Source organism: Durio zibethinus, chromosome 26 (assembly GCF_047325235.1).
Source record: "Durio zibethinus cultivar Kanyao isolate XHJ-2024 chromosome 26, ASM4732523v1, whole genome shotgun sequence".
NCBI classification, from domain to species: Eukaryota; Viridiplantae; Streptophyta; class Magnoliopsida; order Malvales; family Malvaceae; genus Durio; species Durio zibethinus.
The window spans coordinates 453,992-474,425 of record NC_143187.1 but is presented as its reverse complement, the minus strand read 5'-3'; the positions used below and the strand labels follow the sequence as shown (position 1 = coordinate 474,425).

Sequence of the window (20,434 nt, the reverse complement as noted above, 5' to 3'; positions counted from 1 at the left end):
TACTTTGTAATGGAAGAAATGTGCGAATACATTCTTACTTTTTGATATTGAAATAATGATTGATAAATGAATAATAACATGAAATATTATTACATTACATTGGAAAGGTCAAGAGTGATAAAGGCAAATTTGAGATGTTTAGTTCCTGATAAGGATATTGAATTTAGAAAGAGATTGCCTGTAGAAAGGATTTGAGAATTAAATGAAAGAGATGATTAAGAGTTACACGGACTTGGCCCTTGAAGAACAAAGGGTTCGAGTCCCAAGAAAAGAGCTTGAGAAACTTGAGTACCATAATTGAATAGGAATTAATTAGCCAACATTTGCATAGCATGTATTGAATTCCACACGCATTGCATAACATATACTACATTCAAGAAAATATAGTGCATAAATTCAAAAAGTAAGGGTTTTCCAAAATCCCACATAGAGAAGACAGATGTGAAGCCATTTTCAAATTTGAAAAAATACTTATTAGGTAAGTTTCTAATCCTTGAAATATGATATCTCTCGGTATCATGATTGATTTGTAAGACCTTTGGGCATAATCTCTTGAAATTCCTTCAAACACAATTTTTAACTCCTTTGAACATGATTGTCAAGGAGCATTTATTTTCAAAGTCGTTGTTGCCTCTGTTTAGAAGAGTAATTTACTTTTCCAAAGTCGTGGTTGCCTCTGTTTAGAAGAGTAATTTATTTTTTCCAAAGTCGCTTAGCTTCTGATTAGAGGAGCTTTGTTTATTTTCTTTCAAGTCATTGAGCCTCTGATTAGAGGAGTTTTGTTCATTTTCCAAAGTCGTTGAGCCTTTGTTTAGAGGAGCTTTATTTATTTTCCAAAGTCACTGAGCCTTTTGTTTAGAGGAGCTTTGATCAAAATTTTAACAAAAAAAAAAAAAGAAGCAAAAAAATATCCAATTAAGTCTTGAATATGTGTCTGTCTTTGCACAATTCCTGTTTCACAAAAAATACGTAAAGAAGGGCAGCTGTAGACATCCAATTTGGTCCAAGGCGGGATCAATTGGGCTTGATCCAAATGGGGCAAGATGGCCCATTTTATTTTTATTTTTATTATTTTTATATATTTTTATCTAATAATATATATTTTTATTGGTTATCCATTAATATTATTTATTATTATTTATCTATTAAGGTATATTTTTTATATTTATCTATTATTATTATTATTTTTATTTATCTGTTCTAAATTTTGTTTTAATTATCATCTTAAATATATAATTTCCAGTTCTATAAGCAGGTTCTACCATGAATCAGGGGGTTGAAAGAATTTGGATTGGATTCAAAGAATGAATCCTAGTCCCAGAGGGAATTGGGATTGATCAGAAACTCTTCTGATCAATCCCTATAAATAGGTATTGAAACAAAACCCAAGCACACACAGACGGTAAAAAACACAAAGAGGTGAAATCAGAGGCAAAAGTAGTGTTAGAGGCAATTTAGAACTTTAGGAAATTTTTTGAAAATTTTTTTTGGAGTTTTTTTTTTAGAAAATTTTTGGAAATTTTCCAGAATCTAACAAAATTTTTCGACAATTTCCAAAAATTTTCGACGAAATTCAAGTTTTTTAGTGAGTATTCCAGTCAAAAATCCAGTTTTCGATGGAAAAACCCAATTTTCGATGAGAATTCCATCGGTGTTCTTCACGGGTAGAGAGAAGGAAGAGAAAGTTGAGGGGAAAAGAGAGAAGGAAGAAAGGTAGTCTACGAAAAAAACAAAAGTTGGAGCCTTTTATAGTGCTAAAAAATGATGTCGTTTTGATGTTAGTGAACCCACAGGATTTGCGTATTTTGCTAAAATCCAACCCAACCCGATCGCGACCCGATCCAGTGACTCGCGTGTTAACCTTCCCCTGGAGCCGAGTCGAGCCACATGCTCCCGAGTCGTGTTCTTCGAGCCATTTTTCTTCCTTAAGCCGAGCTGATCCCAGCTGCTCAAGCCGAGTCGCGTTAAGGTTTGTTTTTTCATTTTATTTATTTATTATTATTATTTTTTTATTCTTATCCTTATTCTATTTTTTTATGATTTTACTAAAATAAAAAAATATTTTTGATGGAAAATTGAAAGTATCAATTTCCCTTGAAAATAAAATTTTCAAAGAAAAATATTTTAAGGAAAAGTTGAAAGTATCAATTTTCCTTAAAATAAAAACTTCCATTTTTTTAAAAAAAAAAGATTTATATCGAAAGTTGAATCACCATTCCTTTTTCTTATTTTTTTCTTTTCTTGAATTTTTTTTATGTTAAATAATTCGACGATAGAGCCTCTGCAAGTGAAATAGTAGTTTCCTTGCATACTGTTGTGGTGATAAAATTTTTTCAATTTTCTGCTAAAAGTATTAGAGTCCATTGAGAATAATTTTCAATAATTAATTACTTGATAAATTTTTTAAGGCTTATTGGATAACACAAAATTAAGCTGGTACCATCTTTCGATGGACGTTGTGAGGGTGCTATAACCTTCCTCACATGTAACCATACTCTTGAACCCTGTTCTGGTTAACAGACCTGAACTTATTTTTTTAGGGACCCTTAAATTTAGGTGTTTTTTGAAAGGATAGATTCCTTAGGTGGCCAATCGCACCTAAACAAAAAAGATTGGTGACGACTCCTTAAGTCAATGTTATCATAAGTATGTCATCAACTTGGTTAAACAATTTGAGAAGATTTAATTTAAACATCTACCTAGGGAAGATAATCAAATTGTTGATGCCCTAGCAACGCTGGCAGTTATGATCAAAATGAAGACAGATATTGAAATTCAACCCATAAAGCTTGATGTGAGAGAATTCCTTACGCATTGTTCAAATGTAAAAGATGAGGTTGATGGGAAACCTTGTTATCATGACATTTTATAGTATCTGAAGAATCAACAATAACTAGAGCATGCTACTAAAAATGACAAGAGGATCATTAGAAGATTAGCCATGAGTTTCTTCCTTGACAGGAATATTTTATATAAAAGGAATCGTGATCTAGTTCTCTTGAGATGTGTGATGCGACAAAGGCACAAAAGATTATGGAAGAAGTTCATGATGGGAATTGTGGAGCTCATGCAAGTGGCCATATGATGGCAAGATAAATTATAAGAGTGGGGTATTACTAGTCGACCATGGAAAGTGACTGCATAGATTATGCTAAAAAATGTCATAAATGCCAAATCTACGTAGATAAAATACATGCCCCTCCAAATGTTTTACATGTTATAGCACCCTTATGGCCATTATTGATATGGAGCATGTATGTTATCAGACTTATTGTGCCAAAAGCTTCAAATGGATATAGGTTCATTTTTGTAATGATTGACTATTTCACTAAATAGGTTGAGGCTACATCGAATGCCAGTGTGACATGATCGATGGTATGTAAGTTATTAAGAAAGAAGTAATATGAAGATATGAGCTTCCAAAAGAATTATCTCAGATAATGCCAAAAATCTTAATAGTAAAATGATGAAAGAGATATATGTCTAGTTTTAGATCAAGCATAATAACTCGACACCCTATCATTTAAAAATGAATGAAGCAGTAAAAACAGCAAATAAGAATATTAAAAAGATTCTTGAAAAAATGATCGAGACTTATAAAGATTGACATGAAAAGTTACCTTTTGCTTTGCATGTTTGTTGGACATCAGTACGTACTTCTACCAAGGCAACCCCATTTTCTTTGATATATGGGATAGAAGTAGTGCTACTAGTGAAAGTAAAAATTCTCTCTTTGAAAATCTTAAGGAAAGTTGATTTGGAAGAAGCTGAATGAATATGAGAGCGTTACAAGCAATTGAATTTTATTGAAGAGAAAAGATTAACAACACTGTGTCATAGGCAGTTATACCAAAAGAGAATGATATGGGCATATGACAAGAAAATTCAACCATGATGTTTTCATGAAGGAGAGTTGGCTTTAAAAAAGATTCTCCAAGTCAACATGAAAATAAGGGAAAATGGACTCCAAATTGGGAAAGTACATATGTTGTCAAGAAGGTGTTCTCAGGAGGAGCTTTAATCTTGACAGAAATAGATAAAAAAGATTTACCCAATCTAATAAATTCAGAGCTGTAAAGAAGTATTTTTCTTAGGAATAAAAAGAGCTTAAATTGAAAACTCGTAAAAGGCAGTTCAAGTTTAAAAAAACAAAAAAGAGCTCAAATTAAAAACTTGTAAAGGGCAATTTAAGTTAAAAAAAAGAGCTCAAATTAAAAACCCGTAAAGGCGATTTAAGTTTCAAAAAAATAAAAAAAAAAAGAAAAAGAGGAAAAGAGCTTAAATTGAAAAGTCGTAAAGGGTGATTTGAGTTCCAAAAAGGGAAAGCTAAAATTGAAAACCCACAAAAAGTAGTTCGAGAATATCTAAGTTGAAAGCCTAAAAAGGTAGCATAGAGGTTCAAGACATTACATTCATAGTGCAAAATGCAAGTGTGATTTGATGAACTTGAAAGGATTAAGGACTTCAGTTGGATGGTTTTAAGAGAGAACTTTAGGTTACTTTGATCATGATTATTTGACAACCCACTTTAGCCCATCTTCGTAACTTAGTCCCATTCAATCAATAAAATCCTTTTCTTTCATGATGTCAACCCTAACCTCTTTTATTATTTTCTTTTTATTTTTTTTTACCCGGGATAAAAGAAATGTACATTTGTTTTACATCTGTCATTATATTGAAATGATAATGAATGAACAAATAATGGTATGAAAATTCTCTTCATTACTCTGGAAAGCTAAGAGTGGCATGGGTAAGCGAATTGAAGGCAATGGAAACTTAGTGAAATAGTGATCTCGATTTGGTCGAAACTAAAAAACAATGATAGTTTGATTCCTTAACTGAATATGTTTAGAAGTTAAAAGATCCATAACTGGCAGGTCAATGAAAGCAGAAAAGAGCTTGAGAATCTGTTTACTATAATCAGATAAGCCCAACATCTGATAACATTTCATGTAGGCATTCCAGGAAAATTGGCATTTCATAGCACTTCGTGTATACATGTCATTTACTTTTACAGGAAGGTGTTCAACATCACAGATGATTAGAGTTATCAAGAATGAAGTGTAGTTGTTTTAAACTTTTGATACAACCTGTGCTAACACTTCAGTTTAGTCCAAGTCATTTTGTTTTCAGATTTTGACTTATGTCAGATCTTTTTTTGGCTCAGTCCAAGTTATTACTTTTAGACTTTAGTTCTATCTAGGTTATTTTGTTTTGGATCTCAGCTTATGCTAGATCCATCATTGGATTAGTCCAAGTTATTCTTTTTAGACTTTGACTCCATCCAGGTCATTTCATTTTGGATTTTGGCCTATGTCAGATCTTTCTTTGGTTTAGTCTAAGTTAATCTTTTTAGATTTCGATTTAGCCTAAGTCATTTTGTTTTGGATTTTGGCCTATGCCAGATCTTTCTTTGATTTAGTCCAAGTTATTTATTTTAGACTTTGGTTCAGTTCAGGTCATTTTGTTTTGGATTTCAACCTATGCCAGATCCTTATTTGATTTAGTCTAAGTTATTCTTTTTAGACTTTGGTTCCATCCAAGTCACTATGATTTTGGATTTCGACCTATGCCAGATCCTTCTCCAGTTCAGTCAAGTTACTTATTTTAGACTTCGATTCGATCCAAATCATTATGTTTTTGGATTTCGGCTTGCACTAAATCTTTTTTTGACTTTGTCCAAGTTGTTCATCTCGAATTTCGGTCCAATCCAAATTTTCTTGTCTTTAGACTTCATATTAGTTCAACTTGTTATTTTTCTTGAATAAGATCATGATGGGTGTTTACGTCTTTGCATAATTTCTGTTTCACAGAAAATATGCAAAGAGAGGCAATTGTAGATATTCACTTTTAGAATTGAATTTCTCGGAGGGCTGTAGATAAGGATAATAGAATAAAAAATAAAGTGATAAATAAAAATAAAGTTTTATTCCTAATAAAACTACCGGATAATTTTTTTTAAAAAATTTTGAAAACTAGATCAAGAAAGGGATTTGTTTTTAAATGGGGATAAATAGATTAGAGGATAGAAGGTTTTGATTTTCAAACTCTTGTGCCTAGTCTTATATAAATCATCTAATAATCATAATAGAGGATAAATAAAAGAGAGAGAAAGAGTAATCAGAATCAACAAATTTTGCGAAAGAGCTTTAGTTTTTTTAATAGGAGGTCTCTGGGAAAGTTAGTGTTTCGATTAGAGGATTAAGAATTTTTTTTGGATTTTTCTACATTTTTTTGTAATTTTTTTGGAAATTCCAAAATTTTGTTGAATTTTTTGACAAAAATTTAAGTTTTTCGATGAGTTTTCAACTGAAATCCTAGTTTATGGCGACTTATTTCTAGAATCTAAAAGTCAACCTAGAAGCTGGCAAGTTTTTTTATGGCATTCAATGAAAAACGATGACAAAAAATCATCTAGAGTGAGAAACAAAAGAGAAGAGAGAGAAATTGAGAGAATAGAGCATCTGAAGAAAAAGGGATATCGATGCCTTTTATAGTATCTAGAAACGAAATCGTTTTAAGCTAAAAAGAAGTAGGATTTGCATGTTTTCTTTTGGTCTGACCCAACTCGTGCTGTTGATCCAAAAGCCTGACCTTATCATCTAAGCCATTGAACCAAGCAATATTCCAAGCCATTTCAGCTGCGCCTGCCTCTAAAGCTGAATCCTACTCTATCTTAGCCGAGCCGCAACAAGGTTTCTTTTTAAATCCTATTTATCAATTTATTTATTTATTTATTTATTATTTATTTATATATTTTTTGGCTTATTTTTTTATTAATTAAATTGAAATCATTTATTTATTTCATTAAAATTCTTTAATTTTTAATGATTTTCTTAAAATAAAATTTTTAAAAAATATTTTTAAGGAAAAGTTAAAAGTATCAATTTTTCTTGAAAATAAAAAAAAATTCAAAAAGCATTTTTGAGAAAATTTTGAAAGTATCAATTTTCCTTGAAAATAAAAAAAATTTTCAAAAAATATTTTTGAGGAAAAGTTGAAAGTATCAATTTTTTTAAAAAATAAAAAATTTTAAAAGCATTTTTGAGAAAAAGTTGAAAGGATCAATTTTTCTTGAAAATAAAAATAAAAAATATATTTTTGAGAAAAAATTGAAGGTATCAATTTTCCTTGCAAACAAAGATTTCAAAAAGTATTTTTGAGAAAAAGTTGAAGATATCAATTCTCCTTGAAAAAAAAGATTTTAAAAAGCATTTTTTGAGGAGAAATTAAAAGTATCAATTTTCCTTGGTAATAAAAAAATTTTAAAAAAATTAATTTTGAGGAAAAGTTGAAAGTATCAATTTTCCTTGAAATTAAAAATTTTGAAAAAAGATATTTTTGAAGAAAAGTTAAAAATATCAATTTTCCTTGAAAATACAAATTTCAAAAGAGGTATTTTGAGAAAAAGTTAAAAGTATCAATTTTTCTTGCATAAAGGCATGAATTTTTTTTAAAGTAAAAAGAAAATAATAAAAGAGATCCCCATGAAAGGTTAAGTATTATTCATTTTACTTTTCTTGAAAATTTTTAACGTTAAATAATCCAATGACGGAGCCTTTGCAAGGGAAACAATGTTTTCTTGTATACTCTTGAGGTGAGAGAATTTTTTTAATTTTCTGCTAAAATTATTAGAGTCAATTAAGAATAATTTCTAATAATTGATTACTTGATAAAATTTTTAAAGTTAATAGATAACATGAAATCGAGCTGGTACTATCTTTCGATAGGCGTTGTAGGGGTACTATAACCTTATTCATATGTAACCGTACTCTTAAACCTAGTTTTGGTTTTGCAGGCATTGAATCTACCTTTTAAGGATACTTAAGTTAAACTTAGGGTTTCCCTTAAAAAAGGACAGATTTAGTTAGGTGGCCAATCATACCTAAATAAAAAAGATTGGTGGTGACTTTCTAAATCAATGTCTAGCAATAGGTCCCCGAATCTAGATGTTGTGACACTCTTAGATTTTTTTCAAAAACTTAACCAAAATATAATGCCTTGATGCTTTAGAGCTCTTTGAAATTCATTGACTTTGGTATGTCTTTTATGTAATGCCATATCCTCTTTATCCAAGTCATTTTTGTAGGTTTTCAATTCAGATAACCTTCATTTAGTTCAAGCCACCCTTTTGGGTTTTCAACTTGAGCTTTCCCCTTTTTTTTTTTTTTGGTTCAAGCTGCCCATTTAGGTTTTCAACTTGAACTCTTTTTTTTTTTTCAAGTGAAGTATTTCTTCACGACATTAGAATTTATGGGATTAGGAAGATTATCTCCATCCATCTCTGACAAAATTAAGGTTCTTCCTAAAAAAGCCCTTTTTACAACATATGGTCTTTCGTAATTTGGAGTCCACTTCCCCCTATCGTCATGTTCAAATGGGAGAGTTCTTTTCAATACTAGCTCTTTTTTTAAAAAATGACAAGATTGGACCTTTTTGTCATGAGCTCTCATAATTCTTTTTTGGTACAATTAACTATGATAGAGTGCTGCTAATCTCTTTTCTTCAATGAAGTTTAACTACTTATAGTGCTTTTGGACCTATTCAGCATCTTCTAACCCCACTTCCTTTAGGACTCTTAAGGACATGATTTTTACCTCCACTAGCAATACAGCTTCCATTCCATAAACTAAAGAAAAAAGAGTTGCCCCGATTAAGGTATGTACATATGTTTGGTAAGCATGAAAAGTGAAATGTAATTTTTCGTGCCAGTTCTTATATGTCTCAGTCATCTTTTTTAGAATTTTTTTAACATTTTTATTTATAGCTTTGATTGCCCCATTCATCTTTAGGTGATAAGAAGCTGAATTATGGTGCTTGATCTTGAACTGCACACATACTTCTTGCATCATTTTACTATATAAGTTTTTTACGTTTTATGAGATAATTTTTTTCGAGAGTCTATATCTACATATTATTTCTCTCTTGTGGAACTTACAGACTACTGATCAAGTTATAGTTGTGAAAGAAGCAGCTTCAACCTATTTAGTGAAGTTGTTAATCATCACAAAAATGAATTTATTCCCATTTGATGCCTTTGGGGTGATAGGGTCAACAACATCCATTCCCTACATAGAAAATGGCCAAAGTGGTGCCATTACATGTAAAGCAGTGGGCGAAGCATGAATCTTGTCGACATAAATCTAGTATTTATGACATTTTCAAGCATAATCAATACAATCTTTCTATTGTCAACCAATAATAATCGACTTTCATAATCTATCTTGCCATTATATACCCATTTATATGTGCTCTATATATACCATCATGCACCTCACCAATGATCTTTTTAGCCTTAGAAGTACCTATACAATGCAATAACACTTCTCTGCTTCTCTTATACATAACTTTCTCATCTAAAACTAATCCTATAGCCAATCTCTTTAGTACCCTTTTATCATTTTTTGTTATTTAATCTGGGTATTACTGATCCCTTAGATATCGTATAATGTCATAATACCAAGGATTTCCATATTCTTCCTTTTTCAAACTAGTGCAATGCATTGGCATGTCCTTAACATCTAACTTGCTAGGTTGAATTTTAGTTGTATTACCAATTTGCCCATTGCAACTAAGGTGGCCAAGGTATTTGCGATATGATTTTCTTCATAAGGTAAATGTCTAAACTGGACTGTTTCAAATTGTTTGTACAATTCTAAGATGTATTTATGTTATGGGATAAGCTATGAATCCCTTGTCTCTTATTCACCCTTTAGTTGATAAATGACCAAGGTCAAATCCCTAAACATTTTTAATGCCTTAATTTTTTTGTCCAAAGTAGTATGTAATCCTATAACACAAGCCTCATATTCAGGGACGTTATTGGTGCAGTTGAAGTTCAGTCTTGCTGTAACATGTTAGTTATGTTTTGTTAAAGATATGAAAATTGCTCTAATCCCATGCCCCATAGCATTAGCAGCCTTATCGAAATACATTCTTCATATTTTTTCATTATCCTTTTCTAACCCTGAGATGGCCATTAATTCTTCAATTGAAAAATCAAGTTTCATGGGCTCAGAATCTTTAGCAACCTAATCCATAAGAAATTCAATAATGAAAAATTTTTTTATAGCCTTTTGGTTTGCATAAACTATGTCATACTCTGAAAGTATCACTTACCATCTTGCGATTCTTCCTAATAACGATGGCTTCTCAAAGATGTATTTAATTGGGTCTAATTTGGCTATAAGCCAAGTTATGTGGTAGAGCATATATTACTTAAGCCTTTTAGTTGTCCAAGCCAAAACACAACACATCTTCTCTAGTGATAAATACTTAGACTCATACTCTATAAATTTCTTACTCAAGTAGTAAATAACTCTTTCTTTCTTGCCAGATTCATCCTGCATTCCCAACACACATCTTATCGACTTTTTGTGCACCATTATATACAAAATCAATGGTTTTCCTAAAACATGAGGCACTAAAATTAGAGGGTTTGACAGGTATTGTTTAACATTGTCAAAAGCTTTTTAACATTCTTCATTCCATTCATCGGGATTATTCTTTTGAATAAGCTTAAAGATGAGATCACATTTAAAAGTAAGTCATGAGATGAATCGAGAAATGTAGTTTAATCTACCCAAGAAACTTCAGACCCTTTGAGTTGTGCTTGGCAGGGATAAGTTTAGCTTAACTTGAATCCATCCAAATGCACATTCAAAGCCAAGTCAGGGAAACTACTGGGCTTTATAGTTAGTGAAAAGGGAATAGAGGTTGATCAATATTAAATTCATCAGTATTAATTGAGTTCTTAAAATTAAATCCCCAATCTTTATCATGATTATTTTTATATTCATTTAGGCACCTAAAATTAAATGAAATAGGAGATATCGACAAGATGCTTTGATGAAAAAATGGATTGAATATAAGAAATGGATAAAATACATGCTCTTATCTTTATTGAAATAATGAAAAATAAAAAGTCAAAACATAAGGGATTATCCTAATGTTTTTGGGCATAAGCAATTAGGAAATATAATTACATTGAAAAAAAATTAGAAACAATAGGCATATGGATGACACTATAATTTTTCAACTCATAGTCTGGTGGGTATGAGTAAATAATGCTTCCTAATTTTGGCTATCATCGCCTACTATAAGAATGATCAATTTGGTGAAAGTTTTTTCCCACTTTGATTCTTCTCCTGTATTCTTTTCAACTCCCAAATACATGTATCCTTCAAGAATAAAGGTTTCATTTAAATGGGAAACAACTATCGGCCCATTTTTTGCCTTCCTACTATTGTCTCGCACTTCTTCCATCTCATAACCTAAACCCAGTCTTCTGCTATTGTCTTCAATCCTTGGTGGCTCTTTTATCCCCTGTAGACTTTTACCCAAACCAAACCCAATATTCCAACCCTTATTAATCATCTAATTAATTATAATCTTACTGAATTTAAGCCCTTCACCTACTACATTGATAGATTCAAAAGATTGACAAGAGCATTCCACTGACTTTTCTACAGTTTTTACATATGAAGCATTTATAGGCTGAATCACCAACAAGTCTTCTTCCCTAGCCACAATCACCAATTGTTCTTTTACATTGAATTTGATTTTTTGATGTAATGAAGAAGGAATAGTGTTGCCATGTGAATCCACTACCTTCTCAATAAATAACTGTAAGAAAGAAAGATATCTATAACCTATAAATTTATGTTGAAAACACATGACCCAATTTGTATGGGTAACTCAATGTTTTTCAATACTTTATGTCTGGTCCCATCAAATGCCCAGACCACCATATGACTATTTTGGATGTAAGACCTGTCAAAGGGTAATCTTGTTAGGGTAGACATGGGTATGACATTGATAGCTAATCCATCATCAATAAGGACTTTGGCTATTATATGGCTTTTGCATTTAACAGTGATATGCAAAGCCTTGGTGCTTTCTTTACCCTTGGGTAGAATTTCATCATCACTAAAAGAGATGTGATCTAGTATCACTAAGTTTCCTACCAAGTGATTCACATACTTTGCAGACATGTTATATGCCACATAAGCATAATTTAATACCTTTAGTAATGCATTGCAATACGGTTCTGAGTTCAAAAAAAGTGATAGCAAAGAGATTTTGGGTGGTATCTTGTTCAATTGTTCCACCATAGAGTATTTATTATGTTTTACCAGCTTCAAAAACTTGTAGGCCTTTTTTTTTAGCATAGACTTTAGGATGTCTTTATTTGGAATCACTTTTGGTTCAGTCTGTTTCTCCATCCCCTCCTTTACTTTCTCTAAGATCTCTGAAGTATAATATTTTTCACTCCTGGTCATGCCTCATACACTTGTTATGTTGGCAATTTCATATTTTAGCATAATTTCTTCTTGACCCTAGAATATTACCTCACAAACATATTTTTATGGTACAATTTTCTCACTTTTATAGGGGAATAGACTTGAGACCTTGAAAGTTATTAGTTTGAGAACAAACTTATTCTCAACTGATTTTAACTTCTCATTATAACAGATGGTGGTGGGTTTTGGTACCCATTTGTCTATTACAGCCACTTTGGTATTTTTCAAGGCCTTTGACCCTTCATACAACTCTATCTGGTAGGAATCTATTAATTTCTATACCTAGTGATGAAACTATCAACATGTCTTAATGGAATGCCCTAGAGTCCCACTATGATACTTAAATATTTGGTTTAGGACCCATATCTCATGATAAGTACATGGGGGCACTGGTTGTATCAATTCGGCCTCATATAAAACATCATATAGTTATCCGAATGACATGTTAATCTTTTTTACTTTTTTTTTATATGCTTTTTATCTTCATTCAAGGCATTGACTACATGATTAAGTAGTGGATTCCCATTGATATTGGGTGCTGAGTTTCCACTATTATCGAAGCTTATCAGCCCTTTTTTAATTAGATTTTGCACCCTATGCTTCAAAGAGTTACAATTCTCAATAGAATGGCTAGCCACTCTATAATGGTAGTCACAATAGGTAATGGAATCATATCATTTAGGATAAGGAAGTTCAAGCTGTTTAGTAGGAATACGGGTAATCAAGTGGTTATTATAGAGCTCTTGATATAGTTTAGTATAACTTATAGAAATGGGATCAAATGTCAACCTTTCCTGAGTCTGTGATTTTTGAACACCACTTGTTGTGTTGACTGAGTAATCAGGGGATCTTGGTGTGGTTGGGTAAGAAAGTCATGTAATTGGTTGATAAGGTGAAGTAGAAGTATGATTTACAGTGTGGTGATATGTGGGATATGTTGGTTGAAGGTAGTTTTTGAATTGCTACCTTCAAAACTCTCAATTTGAGCCTTACTTTCTTTTTTCTTAGGCACCCTTTTAGTAGCAGAGGATTTGCCCCCTTAAGTTTGGCATTTTTAATGGCATTTTTTATGATCTCTATAGAAATCACCATATTGGTAAAATTTTTAATCGCATTCATAATCTTCTTCTCATAGTACAATGGTTTTAGAGTGTTTACAAATAGCATTATCATTTTTTTCTATTAGGTTAGGTTGTACCTGAGCAACAACATCCCACCACCTTTTGGTATATTCACTCAGATACTTTCTTCTTTATTCCTTGCAATGAGAGGCAATCATGAGCCATATCTATGATATGGGGATACTGATTAATAAAAGATCGAGTCAAAGCTTTTCATGATTTTATACGAGTCTTGTCTAACTGAACATACCACCTTACAACGAACTCGGTTAAGCTGTCTTAAAAAATATGCATGAGAAGCTTTTCATTACTAGCATGTGTTCCTATCTTACGATAGTACGTTATGACATGTGTAATAGGGCACTTAGTATCATCGTATTTCTCAAATTTTGACACTTTGAACTTAGGTGGTATCATCACGTCTAGTACCAAAAAAAGCCCTATAGCATCCATGGATCCATAGAAATCAATGCCTTCTACAACTTACAACCTTTCTTCAATCATGCTCACGGCTTAATCGATCTTTGAGTTTCTGAAGGCATAGTCATCTATGATTTCACTTTTTCCTTTGTTTCATCTAGATTAGGGATTTGAATGGGCTCAACTACTTTTTTAAGTAAAGATAGGATTGGTATAATTCTAAAAGTTCCCTTGACTGGGTGCATATAGCATTCTTGGGTAACTATATTCGGGAACGTGGCCTATTATAGTTGAAAGCTTAGGGTGATTTGGTCTGATTTGGACCAAAACCTGAGGGACATAATGATTCAGTGACTTTATGTAAGGTATTTTTTCTACTGCTTTCTCTTTATTTATCTTTTCCAGAGCTTTCAAAATCTTGCTTAATTTCCCTTCAATTATCTCTTGGGCCATTTCTAACCTTTCAAAATGGTTTGCATTATCTTGCTTCATCTTTTTTGCTCTAGCTTGGGTGTTACATGAATGTGTAGCTATTCTTATATCTTAGTACCATAATTTAAAATCAATGATCATGATATGATAATGAATGAATGCAATGCATGAAAAAAAAAAGAAAGAAATATTTGCCCTTTTAAAAATTTCAACAAAAGTGAATTTTCATTTATTCCACAGGAGTTTGTTTTACATCAAATCTAATACTTTCCCTCTATAAAAGTGCCTAACTTGCTCATACTGATCCTTAGCTTCTTCAATGAAGTTCAACAATCACTATCTATACTCTCTTGCTGGCATGACCAAAGCTTTCAATGTCTCAGCTTTCTTTGCCATTTCACTTGCCTTAATCACCACTTTGCCTATCTGGGCTGTAAGATGCTCTATGTATCTTTGTCTTCCCAACCCTTATCTCTTGCTAAACTACATTTGATAGGATAATTCCTTATGCCTTTTTGTGAGTGCTATGATGTTGTTTCTTTGCTCATTCCACTTCTATTTCAGTGTCTGGATGTATTCTTTGATTATTTCATTTTCATGTTGAGCTTCGACATAACCGTCCTCCATTTGGAAGCATTCTCTTTTCAGCTTTTCATTCTCATAAGCCAGATCTGTGTTGTTTATTTCTTTGGCCTACACCTATATGCATAACCTCTTGTATTCTTGCTGCAACTCCATCAACTCCTTAAAGGCATCATCCTGTTCTCTGATAACCTTTTGAGTCTTATTGCATTTTTTGAAAATCTTATGGACTTGAACTTTTAATTTTTTCACTTTGTCTTTCCATTGTTCTTTTTTTTTCTTGAAGCTTTAGAATTTTTTGTTTCAATTTCTCTTTCTCCGCTTCATGTTCCTTCCTTGTAAGTTTTGACTCTAAAGGTACCTTACCCATCTCCTAGTTTGCTAGCTAGTAATGGTCATTGATCATAGGCACGATCTCTTAGCTCTTTTTGGCTTTTCAAATCAAAATTCCTGAGTGGCTTTATCGGTAAATGATCCAGGGCTCACCCTTTTAAGCTTTTTTCAAGCCGTGATTATGCTATCAATCCTATGAAAAGTTTTAGGCTCCTTATACAAATAGTCAAGCTAGCTAAGCTTGTATGTCATAGGAATAAACTATTTAGCTCCATGTTGTCTCCTTATCATCAATGGTGTATAACCTATTGATCATCATAAACTTTAGAGTGAAACCCTTATCTCATTTCCACATTGACACAACATAGGTTCTTGATTTATCCATAGAGCTAATCATTTCACTTGACAAGCTATGAGCTTTTGTAGCAGACACTCCCATTCTTTTTAGGTTTTTGCTTCTGGCAATTACTTTGACAAAATTCCTTAATTAAAATTTGGTTGCGAAAATAAAGCTTGGAGAAATCACTTTTCTTGCATTCAAAATGGCTCTTCATTTATAGATACAATAATGGTGTACAACCCATAAAACATGCTTTGCCATTTTATCTACAAAAGTTCAAAGATCTAATGGTTTCTACTAATATAGCTGCTAAAAGATTACACCTTTTTTAAGTCTGTTCAAATAAATCTACCACTTTTATCTCGATGTAGCCTAAGACCTTAGGGAAAATGACTATCCCATATATGGCTAAAGTAAACACCTTAATCATCATCTAGATGTTTGATAATGAAATCTCAGAGAATCTCTCATGGAATACCCTTATGCTCTCATTTTTCTTGAATATATGAATCAATGAGCTCTTTTCCCATTCTTAAAATATGACCCAGCTTTGTATGATTCCCTAATTTGTGCTTATTCACATACATTCTGTTTGGATACCAAAGATGTATACCTACTAAAGTCAAATACTCTTCTATTGTTTGCACCAAATCAACCTTATTAAAGATGAAACAATGATAAAAAGGATCCCATAACTGTATCATCACCTTAATAAGTGAGTTATCAACCTTCATTGATAGGAGATATGCAATATGCCCAAACTTCTGACAAAAAGTCTACCACCTTGAAAGAGCCATGCTATTCCATATATTTGATAAGTTTTTGAAATCATTTTGTTTAAAGAGCAAACAAACTTCTTTTGGTATTGTAGAGATATAACCAGGCGATAAACAATCTCCTTCTTCTTGTTGCCTCTTTTTTGACTTTATCTTCACATCTGTGGGCAAATCACATTTGAAAAGTATAGATGAAGTGCAAACCTGATGTTCTGTGAGTTCCATGAAAACTTTTATTAAAAATACTTTTAGGGTAAGAACAATATGCAATCTACATATATGTTTATGAATATGCATAAAAAGAAAAGCAATAAAAGAAGACAAGAAAATTAGTGAGTCACCTTAATAGAAAATACAAAATAAACACCATAAAGCAAGTAAAATAACAACATGACCCTAAATTTTGGATTAATTATAAAGGGTAGAAGGACATGGCTCTACCTATGGTTAGGCTCTTAAAGTTAACTATATGTGGTTTGGATTACTTCTAAAAGTCTTCAAATTATTTCTTACATCATTGTCCATTACAAACTAGTATGGCACCTCGATCTTCACTCATCATCGGCTACAAGCAAAAAGGGTTCAATTTGAGTAGGAGTGTTTTGTAGGCCGATACGGAGATATGGAATTTCATGAAGGCATAGATACTTCACTCTCTCCTAAAAGTAGAGTTCAGGTGGAGAGTTTTAGGTTATGCACATGCAGGTGAATGATAGATATATACAATAAATAAATGAACAACTAAGCAAATATAATCAATGAAAAGAAGTAAATAAGAAAGAGAGAAAATAATCCTAAATTTATTAAGCAAGACTTTGATAATAAGGAATTATTTATTGGCTTGACTCTCGATGTCTTCAATAGAGTCGTCAAACTATCATAACGTATAGATCTATGGACCTACCACTAGACATAGTTTTTAGGAGTCGCAATTAATTTTTTTTTGTGAAGGTGTGATTGGTCACCTGATTAAATCTGTTATATTTTAAAAAGAGTCCCAAGATTGACTTAGGTATCTTTAAATAGTAGATTTTGATCAACGAAACCAAATTTTAGGTTCGATAGTGCAGTTACGCGTGAGGAAGGTTATAACACCCTCACAGCACCCATCCAAATGATGATACCATTTTGATTCCAAATTATCCAAGCCTTAAATGTATTTATAATTTACCAAAATATTTAATATTAAAAATTAATCCTAAAATTACCTTAATAATTTAGTAGTAGTTTAAGATAATTCTTTAACCTCAATAGCATTCATGCAGACTAGTATCCTACTTTGAAGAGGCTTTATCGTCAGATTTATTAATGCATCTTATTCGAAAAAATTAATAAAGTCTTCCAATAGTTTGGTAGGATTTACTTTAAGATAGATATTCCAATAGTTTTGTGATATTTTATTTAAAAGATATTTATAAAATTTTATTTTTATTTTTTAAAAAAAATTTATTAAGTCTCCTAATAGTTAGATATGACTTAATTTACGAAGTAAATCCTCCAATAGCTCGGTTAGGATAAAAATCATTTTTTTATTTATTTTTTAAAAAAATTTATTTATGAAAATTTTTAATAGTTTGGTGGATTCCATAAAATTTAAATCAATGAAAATTCTCCAATAGTTTGGTACGATTCATGAATTTATTTCAAAAGATTTTTTTTATTATTATTTTTTATTATCTTTTTTTAGAAAATATTTTTTATAAAATATTTAATAAATCACAAATTATTCAATAAAAATAAAAAAGTAGGATAAAATAAATAAAAAACTTAAAATAAAATTAAAATTAAAATAGAAAAAGAAAAACCTACAATTAGGTCAGGTCGAACCACGGGTGGCACATGGATCCTAGTCGAGTTACACTTGGATTTGGGCATTCAGAAACAACACCATGTTGGGTCAGTATAAAAGTCAAGTCCTTTGCATTTTCTTCAGAAGCCCCAGTTTTTTCTCTCTCTAACTTCATATTTCTTTGCCTTTTCTTTAGAAAACTAAGAACAGCTTAAGAACATTCAACTAGAAATTGAAAAAACCTACCAGTTTTTGGAAAAGTCGCAAGAATCTAGTTGAAAAACCAAACTTCATCGAAAAATTTAATTGAAAAATTGAAAAATTCATCTCAAACTCAGACTTTTCTAGATTTTTCCCAAATTTTTCAAAATTTTTCTAAAAATCTAACCTTGATCCCAAATATCCAAAACCTCAATCCCAATAATCTAAAACAGAAACCAGAAAACCAAATCCTTTTCAAACACCAAAACCTCGAGCCCAAAAACTCCAAAACCAAAATCTCATAAACCTAACTCCCGAAAGCTTTTCTAGAATTTTTAAACACCAAACCTTTCTTATCAAAATCAATTGTGTCCTATTCTTTGTAACATTGTCCAATTTATAAGCAGTTTTCAGTAGAAATTTTAGATATCGAATGAACCAATCCAAACTTGAATCCTGAAATTGGATTATGACTGAGCATGATCTTAGGAAATTATATGAAATAGTACGTGAAAAGCAAATCAAGTAATAAAGCTGAAGTGATTTTTTATTATATAAAGTATATGTACTTATTCCAATTTACATGTGGTATGAATTACTTTTCAAGTTTCATAATAACGAATTCATTTCAATAGGAGTTTGACAAAAGAAAACTAAATATTTTCACTATTCTATTAATTTTAGAAAAAAATTTAAAATATTTTTATTAAAAGATTAAACAATAATTAAGAAAACCTATTTTTATTTTTCAAAAATTAAAAAAAATACAAAATTTAATTTTAAATATATTTTATGAAATTTATCATATTACCGTGATTATTAATTCCCAATAATATTATTATGGGACCAAACAATATAATCAAATATGCCTAGTAATATATTGACCAAACCAAACAAATGCCTAGATATATTTGATTCCGAAGATGAATGAATACCCATAGAGAAATCCTGTTACCGCTGTAATGGTTCAATACTACGACAGAAGCAACCCATAGGAGTCTAAAAAAATTCATCATTAACAAGTATTAAATTCATGAATAAAAAATAAACTATAAGTAAGATTTTTAATTTGGTCAATTTTAAGGGATATTTAAGTCAAATAATTTTAGAAATTTTGAAGTTGACACTTTTATAAGAAAAAGATATAACTATAATTTATACTTATATGTTTTGGCATTTTTTAAGTTGACACTTTTAATAAAAAAAAAAGATATAACTATAATTTATAATTATATGCTTTGGAAATTTGGTTAATGGCTTGACTTGGTTCTAAAATATGGATCCATAATAACCTTTGGTAATTTTGGATTTGCATTTGTTTTTGCTATATTTTATATTGTATGTTACAAGTTTTGATAATTTTAATTTGTTATTATTTGAACTTTAACTATAATTATTAACCCTTTTTTCTAAATGGTGTATGTTAGTAAATTTAGTTATTTAATTTTCTATAAAATCTTTTTTTAATGGTTTAAAAATTCTTATTTAATTGGTTAAAACACGAAATAAGCACAACTTATTAAATATATATCATATGAGTATCTATCATTTTATTGCAATAAAAATATCAGTCCTTAATCAAGAACTTACAATCAAGTGAACCGATGAAATTTTAACAGCATTAAATTGTTTTGATAGCTATGATAGAATTGCTAGTTAGTCAATATATCCTAATGTTGGTGCCGAGTTCAACTAGGAGAATAAAAGCTTGAAATCACAAAAGATCGATCAATGATGAAGGCCAAACACTTCTAATATTTATATTTTGACGCTCAAATCAATATTCAAAAAAGAGAGAAAGAGAAGAAATCTAGAAAGGGAGAATGTTGAGAATAGATTACATCCCTTGAATGTGAAAGGATTTTTATACTTGAGAGAAGAGGTGTTCGGATTTGGATGATCCAAACTATGAGAGTCAGATTTAGGATTGATGGAACTGATCTGACCCGACATGTTAGGAAAGGTTCCATGAGAGATTGACAAGTCAACATATTCACAAGTCATCAAATGAGATGTAAAATTGGTTGAGCTGATTTGGACTCTGAAAACTTAAGTCGACCTGTTACGTCAGTTCAAACTTAATAACAAAAATGATCCTGATTTAACGGTGAATCACTCTCTTAATGAAAAGACTATTA

At 31.0% G+C, this 20,434-nt stretch overlaps 2 protein-coding genes across 2 annotated transcripts; one reads left to right on the top strand and one right to left on the bottom strand.

Annotated features, from left to right (window-relative positions):
• The first annotated feature begins 1,636 nt into the window (after positions 1-1,636).
• On the top strand, positions 1,637-3,369 carry LOC149511097 (uncharacterized). Its single transcript, XM_089755846.1, has 4 exons — positions 1,637-1,713; positions 2,704-2,871; positions 2,994-3,087; positions 3,337-3,369. The coding sequence occupies exons 1-4, from the start codon at positions 1,637-1,639 to the stop codon at positions 3,367-3,369; spliced, it is 372 nt and encodes a 123-aa protein (XP_089611972.1).
• Positions 3,370-8,219: 4,850 nt separating this feature from the next.
• LOC149511096 (uncharacterized) lies at positions 8,220-8,852 on the bottom strand. Its single transcript, XM_089755845.1, has 2 exons — positions 8,560-8,852; positions 8,220-8,361 (listed from the first exon to the last, which is right to left on the bottom strand). The coding sequence occupies exons 1-2, from the start codon at positions 8,850-8,852 to the stop codon at positions 8,220-8,222; spliced, it is 435 nt and encodes a 144-aa protein (XP_089611971.1).
• Between the last annotated feature and the right edge of the window lie 11,582 nt (positions 8,853-20,434).